General features: G+C 41.0%; 1 protein-coding gene across 1 annotated transcript in view; it reads right to left on the bottom strand.

Moving 5' to 3' along the window:
- DNAH3 (dynein axonemal heavy chain 3) overlaps nucleotides 1-10,459 on the bottom strand; it is a 149,540-nt gene that overhangs the window by 40,609 nt on the left and 98,472 nt on the right. The window contains exons 41-42 of the mRNA XM_023523811.1: nucleotides 2,393-2,496; nucleotides 848-1,142 (exon numbers count right to left, since the gene is read on the bottom strand). Of these exons, the coding sequence (XP_023379579.1) occupies nucleotides 848-1,142; nucleotides 2,393-2,496 (399 nt within the window). The remainder of the gene's footprint in view (nucleotides 1-847; nucleotides 1,143-2,392; nucleotides 2,497-10,459) is intronic.

The following is a 10,459-nucleotide window of genomic DNA, read 5'->3' on the forward strand; positions in this document are numbered from 1 at the left end:
GCCTTTAAAGAACTGAGGTGAGCGAGCGAGGATACAAATACACACAATTTCGCTATCGAGACCTGAATTTTAAAGACAGTGCGATAACCCAGAGGAGTAGGGAATTAACTATTACCAAATGAGAATGTATTTGGCACCAAGAAACCTGGGCTTGGGTCACAGCTCCAGAATTTTCTAGGTGTTTGCCTCTGAACAGGGAATTCAATCTTCGGGAGCCTCAGTTAACTGCCTAATAAAATGCTAATGATGGTGAATAACCTCACAGGGTTGTGAGGCTCCGTGGACATAAATGAAGACGCGCTTTGTAAACAGGTGAGATCCTGGGGAAATTCCATGTGCGTATTTCACAAATATTTATTTGGCAACTGTTGGGCTTCTTCACTTACTGACAACAGGTTTATGGGACACAAAATGGAACAAGGGTGTTATCATAGAGCTTGTGTTGCTTTTGGAGATGCCGGAGGGCAAATGCCCTCATCCTGTTCTGGAACCGCTTCTCACCAGAGGCAGCCCGCCCGTCAGGGGCTCGGCTTCCCCCAGGGGAAACCGAAAGCCTGCCTCAGGCACCAGGCCTGGGCCGTGTCTTACTTACTGAAAATCTGTCCCATCGTACTTGGTCAATGAATACTTGGTAATGAAAGGAGGACGAAAGGAAAGACCAGACAAAATTAAAGAAGGAAGGAACAGAGGGGAGGGAGGGAATATTAAATTATATTGACCGGAAACATTTCATCTTGGAGAGAGGAACAGAACTGTAGAACGAACGCCCGGACAAAGGGAGGTTCAGCTTTGCCGCAGCCCGGAGCGGAAGAATCTGCTTGTGCCCAGATCCAGGTCATCACCTTACCTACGAATACCACCGCCTTCTTCCCTATGGGAGGCCCAAAGAGGCCCTTCCGCCGTCGATCCAGCTTGGACATGATGATATCCTGGGTCTGACCGGCTGAGGTTCTGGCAGAGAAATTGATGCAGTTGGGCAGGTAGGTGTTTTTGGGAAGGTGAAGAAGGAAGTTGTTGGTGATGGCTGATTTGCCAGTGCCCGTGGGTCCCACAAATAGCATTGGAATCTTATGGTCCAGGTACGTTTTCAGGAAAAACGACTGCCGGGCTGTCTCCATGGTGGGGATGATGAGCTCTGAAACCTGCGCCACAGAGACACGCGAGAGGCTTGGTGCTGGGCCCGGGAAGCCGGGTCTCAGCATTCAGAGGGCCCGCTTCCCCCTTACAACCCATTCAGCTCCATCCTTCACTATCGTTTTGACCTTGAGTGAGCATCGAATCTCTCCAGGGGCCTCAGTCTCTTCATCTGTGAAATGGGATAACAACAGCCCCTAGTTCTGAGCTGAGCTGTTTTAAGGATTAAATGAGACCACACATGTAAAGATGGGCGTTATTGTCCCTGCTTTGAGGAAACTGAGGAAACTGGGCGTTATTGTCCCTGCTTTGAGTCCCTGGATGAGGAAACTGAGGCCCAGCGCCCTTCTGCAACACAGCGAGTGAGTGGAAATGCAGGGATTTGAGTCCCCGCTGGTCTGATTGTAAAGTCTATATTCTGAATCACCAAACTGGCATATTATAAACACTAATTACAATCAGGATGAGTCCATAGCTGTTGCCCTCGGAGGCCACTGTTGGGAACCAACCTGTCTGCCTCCATGTGCCATCCCTACCGCTTGGCTGAGAGGGGGGTCAGGGGTTTCTTCACATTCACCCCTGCTTATGGCACCCTTTTCACGAGCAGCTGTGGTACTGCCTGGTGTCTGACTTGCCAATATTCCCACTTCCCATCACCCTCTTCCGCTCCATTCGGGGCCTGAATGATTTACAATCGCTGCGCCCCTCCCCGCTTCTTGAAAGAGAAATTATGTCCACTGGAAATGAGTCGTAGGTGAGTCATCTGCTAACCAGAAAACCTATTAATCAGAACCTGTTTTTCTGAGAATTCTGGTAAAGAAAACCTTTCTTGGGGGATTTGCAAGAAAAGGCAAGGATCCTTTTTGGCTGAGATGTCTTAAGAGGTGGCCTGATGACCACCTGGCATTCCTGATAATGATAATAATCAGAAGAGTAGCCACTATTCATCGAGCACGTAGTATGTGCTATGTGCTCATGTATATTGTCGCCAATCCGTGCAACCACCGTTCAAGTATTTTTTTTCTGTTATTTTGTAGTTGAGTAAACTGAGGCAGAGAGGACGAAGGCTGAGTAAGAAATCTGAGTCTCTAATTCTCAAGTTCGTGCTCTTGCGGGCTCACCCCAGCTCACATTTGAAGCTTTCTCTAACAAACATTCTCCGAAATGCTAACATAGAAATGATATGAATTCTTCTGCCTTAGAAAATGACCAGGCCATTGTGGAAGCCAAAGCTCCACAGCCAATACCCCTCCTTTACCTTTGCGTTGCTTGGGATAGTTTCCTCCTCTTTGGTGATGTACTCTGTCCAATTGCACCAGTGTCCACTACCTTGCTTGAGGAAATAAAAATCGTAGATGCTTCCTGGACCCAAAGAAACAGACCAGGCCGTTAGCACAGCGGGGGTTGCATTTCATATCTGAGATATTTAACTATTTCTGCTAGAGGCGTCTGCAAATGTATAACTACCAGTGCGTGCACAGCTGTGCTGAAACTTCCACTTCGTTGGGAAACTATACACCAGAACACCTTTTAAAGAGTAATGATTATTTGTAGAAAAATGATAGGTTCTCTTTGTACAGATCATCCAATTATTTTAATAATGTAAACAGGAAGTGTCGAAAAGAACAATAATAAGAAAAGGCAATAAAGCACCCTAAACCTTCCGTCCAGAAATAACTTTTGATGGCAATCCTTCCAGCCCTCTCTCTAGGCAAACGCAGTGAAGATGGAAGGGCGGACAGACGAAAGAAAGGATTTTACGAGAATGGGATAACTTGATGCATACTATTTTAAAATAAAGATGTTAAATTGAACTTTACTCGAATCTAATAGAAGAAAAGAAGCTGACAGGAAACAGAAGGACCTGCCGAACTTCAGATAAACCGTTATTTGCGACAAAAGAAACTGGTTCCTAAAAGCTGCTTCGAAAATAATAACTAAAAATATAAGGTGAGTCATTAAATGGTTAAAGTCCCTATGCTTTAAAAAAAAATAATTCAATCCAATTTTGTTATCGTATTTTAAAGTTTTGTTGTCAAAAACGAAAGAATACATGACGGTAAGAAGAATATTATAATAAACGGCCAAGTATCCATCATCCGGCTTCAACGATTATCAACAATCCTGATTCTCGTCTGGTCCATGTCCCCATCACCAGCCACCACCATATTTGCTTTTCTCCCTTCTTCCCTCCTGACCTCCCCACCGCACTTTCCTTTCTTCGTCTGGAGTATTCTGAAGCCAATCCTGACACCGTGTTTTATTTGCAGGTGCACGTGACTCAGTGTTAGACCGATCTTATCAGTCCCTTTACAAACTATGAACTGACGAACCCCACCATGCCCCTCCTCTGGCTCCTTTCGTTGTTGATAATGATGTAACTTTTACTTTGTCATGGTTTATAACATCCAATTTGTTCTGTCGCCACAGTTCCCTGGTTCCGTAGTCTTTAGGTCTATATTTGATGAGATTCGCTGCTCAAACGCAAGCCTTTTGACGCAGACCGCATAAGAGTTTTTTGAGCCGTCTCTTAGTTGGCTGATTTCATGGGTTTTTTTTTTTCCCGAGCAGGGACTTAGGCTCATCTTGTCAGTTCTTACATGGTTAAGAATGCCTGCCTGTTGCTTTTGTATTTGAAAAGTCGCTTGGCTAAAAGTAATATTCTTGTCACATTTTCTTGCCCTCAGAATTCTGCAGATGATTGTTTTATTATTTCCTTGCATTTTAAGTTGTTGTGCGTAGGTTAGAGGCCCATCAGATATTTACCCCTTTGTTGACTTTATTTCCTATCTCAGTATCTGATGGAATCTCTTTTACCCTGGAGTCCGATAATTTAATCAGGTTATTTCTTTTGGTTGATTATTCTATATCAGTTTTTCTTGGAACGTAGCATACTCTTACAATTTGTAGGAACAGTTCTTCATTTTAGGAAGAATTTCCACATTTATATTTTGTATGTATTGTCTATACTACTTATTGGGTTACCTACTTAAGGAATTAGCATTTTTTGGCCTTTAGATCAACTATATTTATAATTGCTTTAATGCATTTGTCTTTTTCTTCTGTAATAAGTTTAATCATCTCGAACCTTTTCTCTAAGTCATTTATTACATATCTAGACTCGTATGCTTTCTTCCTCGCTGGTTCTAATTTATTGATTAGATTATTAATAGTTTTGTTCAGTTCTCAAATTGTTTCTTTGGTATCTCAATCCCTCTTTTCCTCTAATCCTACAGTTTGTATCACCTTAGCTACAAACTTTTAAAAGACAGCTTTATCGAGATATAATTCACCAATTTCGAGTATACAATTTAATGGTTTACTAAAAATATTTGTATATGTGAATATACTAATATTTACAGAACTGTGCAGCCATCACCATAACCAATAATAGGATGTCTCATTATCAAAAAAGAAAACCTGCACCCCTTAGCTGTAACCCCTCGAATCCCCTCCTGCCCATCACCCACCCCCACAGCCCCAGGCAACTGCTAATCTACTCTCATCTCTATGGATTTGCCTCTTCTGGACATTTCATATGAATGATATCATACAATATGTGTTCTTTGGTGACCGGCTTCTTTCATTTATCATGATGTTTTTAAGGTTCATCTGCGTCATAGCATGTATTTCTTCATTTCTTTTATTGTTGACTAATATTTCATTGTACGGATATACTATATTTTATGTATTTATTCATCAGTTGATGACATTTCGGTCGATTCCACCTTTTGGCCAGTATGAATAATGCTCCTATGAAGGTTTGTGGACAAATTTTTGTGTGGACGTATGTTTTTGTTTCTCTTGGGCATATGCCTACGAGTGGAGTTGCTGGGTCTTTGGGAACTCTGTTTAATTTTGAGGAACTGTCGGATTCTGTTTTCTAAAGCTGCTGTCCCATTTTACAGTTCCATTATGTAATTTCCATTAGTATGTGAGGGCTCCAATTTTCCCAGGTTCTCATCAACACTTGTTTTCCATCTCTTTTATTATTCCCAGCTTAGCTGTGAGGTGGCATCGTGTTTTCGACGTGCATTCTCCTGATGGCTAATCACGCTGGGCACCTTGTCATGTGCTAGTGGCTTTTTGTATGCCCTCTTTGGAGAAATGTCTATTTGGTTACTTCACACATTTTTTAATCGGGTCATCTGTCTTTTTGTTATTGAATTGTAATACTTCTTCATATATTCTAAATACGAGTCCCTTGTGAGATATATGATTTGCAAAAAATTTCACACATTCTGTGAGCTGTCTTTTCACTTTCTTGATATTATCCTTTGAAACACAAAAAGGTTTAATTTGGATAAAGTCCACTTTACCTCTTTTCTCTTTTGTTACTTGTTTTCGGTGTCCTAAGAAACCACTGCATAGTCCAAGGCCATGAGGATTTGCACCTATGTTTTCTTTTAAGAATTTTATAGTTTGAACTCTTAAATTTAGGCCTTCAATCCATTTCGAGTTAATTTTTGACTATGGTGTGAACCAGAGGTCCAAATTCATTTCTTCACATGCAAATAGTCAGTTGCCCAGCACCATTTGTTGAGAAGATTATTCTTTTCCTATTCGATTCTCTTGGTATCCTTGTCAAAAGCCAAGTTACCATAAACATGAAAGGCTTATGTCTGGACCCTCAATTCTATTCCACTGATCTATATATCTACCCTTTTGCCAGTAACACGCTGTTCATCTGTGAACTTTTAAAAAATTAAATTCGTTTTATGACTAAGTTCTTCCAACAGAAATGTTTTCTGTTTCTTAGGTCATACTTTCATTTAGATTCTCTCTCTCTCTCTTTCTCTCTCTCTGTCTGTCACTCTGTCACTTTCTCCCCAGTGTTTGCATAGTTTCCATGCCATCCTTGCTCTGATATAATCAGGCAAGTTCTTCTTGACATCTTTCCCAATGTTTTCTGGGGCTAGTTTATCTCTACCACTTCCTTAACCATGACTCCAGACTCGGTGGATAGCTTTCTTCTCTGTAGCCCAAGGTCATGAGGATTGGGTAAACAGAAACACTGCCCTTGCTGGGCTCTGCACTGTCTGAAATATGGCCAGCTTCCCTGATTGATGAGTCCACCCTCTCCCACCCCAGCTAGCAACATGCCGGTAGGATTCGGCGCGCATCCCCAACCTGGCACGGGGCTCTGAAAGATGCAGACCCGGGCATTGTCTCCCGCTTCCGCTCGGATCCTGCAGAACGACGCAGGGGTTTCCTGCTTGAAGGTTTCTCTTCGTCGTTTTCCACAGCTGCCCAGTCACCGCTGCAGTCCACTTTTCACCATGTTGGTGATGACCGGTAATCGCCAGGGGATTTTTAGGCTTAAAATGCCCGTCATTGCCGTTGTTCGTTTCATTAGGTGTTAAAGGGGCGAGCTTCTGTTATCCGACGTCACTGTGCGACTCTACCTGGAAGTCCATCTGGCACAACACTTCTAGAAAGCCGTCTGGCACTATGCTTACAGGGCCACGAAAATGGCCTCGAGTCTACGTCAGAAATCCCACTGCTGGGAATTCATCCTAAGGAAATAAATCGCGATGAAAATAACCTCTATACATGAGTATGCAGCACCATCTGTGAGAGCAAAATTTTGGAAATAGTTTGCATGTCCCACATTGGGGAGCTCAGTCAAAATGATCTTTTAAGATGAATGGAATATTTTGCAGTCATTGAAGTGGTAGTTGCAAAAACTAAGCACGGACAATGCTTTAAGGAACAATGACAAATGAAAACAGAAGAATAAAAAATGGAATATATACCATTATGGCAACTATGTAAAAAGATGAAAGCAGACAAACAAGACAGGAAAAGTTTTTTGTTTTTTTTTTTAACTGAAATACCTGTGATAGAGAGGTATGAACACAGAGATACTTTTCGGTCATTTTTTATTTAATAGAATTGAATTGTTTTTGCAATAAAATAAAAAGAAGACACTGAAAGCAAGGTTTAGAAAAGCGCTTACCCCAGCCCCTTCCCTTGCTGATGTTATTAGCTAGAGCTACTCTGTGGCTTGATAGACACATTTAGGCCAAAGAGAAAAGGCTCAACTGAGTAAAAGTGAATTTGTCAGCTGTATGACCTTGGCTAAGGTTACCACTTGCGCATCTGTAAAATTGGCCTGATTTTACGTCCAGCTTAGAAAATCACTGCAGGGGGTGAGTGAGATAGATGTGTCCCAAACATTTAGCACAGCTCTGAGCACACAGAAAGCACTTGATAACTTCCGGCTCTGGGTTTCCTCGGTTCTCATCATAGTGATGAATCCTGTTCACTCTGCGCTGTGACTATAGCTCACTCTGGTCTGAGTTCAAGGGCAGGAAGGGGAGGACGGCAGAAACCCAGGAAGACAAACGACTTCCATTACTCCTGACTCGCCCCACCCCTGCTCCATCTTTCTCTCCTTCACCTGGGAGAATAAGGTGAACTTTTCCACAGAGAAGTGGGTGACTTTTCAAAGGGTGAATAGAGAACTCTGGCGCTTTCTGAACAAATAAAGCCCTGGGTCAACAGACAAGAGTTCGTGTCAGATGATGTGATGCCTGCTTGCTCTCCTGAGTGCACGCATGCTCCCCTTGTGGTTCCTTCGGCTCTGGTCTGAGGGGTCCATTTTCCCCATGACTCCTAGATCATGAAAAGCCCAGAAATGTCATAATGTCCCATGAGGTCAGAGAAGGCCTCCTTGGAGCTCATGAGAATTTTAACTCTGAACCTTCGTGGAAAGACTAGAAAGGCGTTTTAAGCTTTTTAAGATGGTTACACGAAAGTGTGCTCAAAACTAGATGCCAGGGACCAGGTGTTACGTGATTCCGTGCATACGAATCCAGAAAAGGCAAATCTATGGGAATAGAATTAATTGAAAATGGACAGGAAGGACTTTACTGGGGTGATGTATGCTTCAAATCTGTTCTAATGTTCCAATGTTCTAGAATTGGATTATGGTGACAGCTGCATAACTACATAAATTTACTGAAAACCACTAATTTGTACACTTAAATGGGCAAATTTTATGGTATGTAAATTATGCCTCAATAAAACTTTTATATTTAAAAAGAAAGCATATTTAGCATCTAAAACACATCTTTTGATCCAAATGGGTTCTGGCTAGGAGCTGTGCAGTTTCCTACTAAAGCCCAAGAAAAAGAGGTAAATGATGTCACTGAAAATGAAGACTGAAGGAAACTGGGCAAAATCTCCACTAACTAGATAGCAGATGAGCTGGATTGAGAAGTCTGACCTCGGGAAATTGTGTTAGGAAAGATACCAGACCCCACCAGTGTATTCCTCACGGCCCTTCCAGCGTGCAGACGCACAGGTTATATCTTTGGTATAGGGGTGAGCATAGCTGCCTTCCAAAGTAAAGAGCCACAGGTGCCTCTGTCTTGGAGAAACTTCCTTTTTTCCATATGTTCGTGGACGGAACACATAGAAGGGGCTGCCTCCGACGGATGACATTAGTGCATCAGATGTGGTCACTAGAACTTGGCCATCCTGTTGCTCCTTATTCTAGAGCAGAGTTTACAACATTTGGGTTTATTTTTAAGGTGTTTTATGAATATTTTTTACCCTGATCATGTCCAAAAGCAGTGAGACTTTTGAAAACTAGCAGGAAGGGAGATGTATGATTACCACGGGGACAGAAGTAGAGCTTAGCTTTCTGTGAACATGTTCATGTTCACACCAATCACTTGTAAGATGCCATTTAGTCTGACTAGCCCTTCGGCGGCAGAAGGAAAGGAAAGATGTCACGAAGTGGGCTGAGAGTGTGCTCGGGAGCACTTTGTGCACCATCTTTGCTGACATGGAGCATGAAGGATGGGGAAAGCAGAAAACGACGATTGGAATCTGTGAAAAAAGCACTGCAGCATAAAAGAACATAATATGGAGATTAGACTTGAAAAGTATTCCTCTGAATCTCGTTTAATATGGGACTTGAACCAAATTTCAGGAAACTGGTATCTGAAATAGGGTGCGAAAACATACCATTTTTTAAAAAATGAAAAAGGAACAGAAAGCCATAAGAGAAAAAAACAGGCGAGGATGAAGAAGTAAGATAAGAAAGAAAGATGGGTGAACTAATAACAGAGACGATGATGAGGATAATGGCAATAAAAATGGCTAATACTTATTGGGCATTTTCTATATACCATGCTTCATTCTAAGTATTTTTACATATATTAACCCATTTAATTCTTATGAGAACACCATAAATGCATACTACTGTTATTGTCCCCTTTTTATAACTGAGAAAACTGAGAGGGACTAAGGTCACCCAACTACTAAGGATTGGAATCAGGATTCAAGCCTTGACAATTTGACTCCATGGCCTATTCTTTTACTCATTACACTAAGAAAGGAGAGCAGGAAACAAAAGATACAGAAGTAGAATTAAAATAATTCAAGAGAGCAAAAGCATAATTGAAGTCGTGGGTGACTCACATTAAAACGAAAAGTGTGTCCAAAAAGGGCAAAAACACAAAAACAAGGACAGAGGAGATGACAGATATGGAGGCCAGAGAATATAAATTTCCCTTGATGATGAAAAAGACTCATCATGTTTCAGGGAAAATAAACAAAAGGAGACCTACATCTATATGTAGTCTGTTAGAGGGGGGAAAAAAACTACAATAGAACATTAAAAAATATAAAAAGTTCACAGGATATGAAAAATAAACAACTGATATATATATATATAACTCAATCTCACCTCTAATTAATAAGATTATCAATTTAAATTAAATGATTATTTTCACACTTCAGATGTGAACAGAACACCAAAATAGATGAGGCAAACAGACAGAACTACAAGGAGAAATAGAAAAATCCGATATTATAGTTGAAGACTTCAACGCCCTGTGACTAGCAATCGAAAGATAGAAGGCAGAAAACGAGTGAGGATATAATTAAACTGAACAGTGTCATGACCAATCAACTGGTTCTAATTAAAATTTATAGATTACTTCAACCAACAACAGCAGAATACATTCTTCTCACGCTTACATGGAACATTTACTAAGATAGACCACATTCTGAGTCATTGAACATACCTTAAAATACTTAAAAGAGTGAAAATCATACAATGTATACTCTCAGACTACAATGCAACTAAACTAGAAAAAGGAAAACAAATTAAATCCAAATTAGGCAGAATAAAAGAAAAATTGGAGCAGAAATCAATGAAGTTGAAAAGAAATTAATAGAGAAAAATCAAAAAAAGTAAAAGCTATTTCTTTGAAAGGATTAATAAAATTGATAAATCTCTAGCCAGGCTAACCAAGAAAAAAAAAAGAAAACACAAATTACTAAAATCAGAAATGAGAGAGAGGTCATC

Source organism: Pteropus vampyrus, unplaced genomic scaffold (genome assembly GCF_000151845.1).
Source record: "Pteropus vampyrus isolate Shadow unplaced genomic scaffold, Pvam_2.0 Scaffold417, whole genome shotgun sequence".
Classification (NCBI taxonomy): Eukaryota; Metazoa; Chordata; class Mammalia; order Chiroptera; family Pteropodidae; genus Pteropus; species Pteropus vampyrus.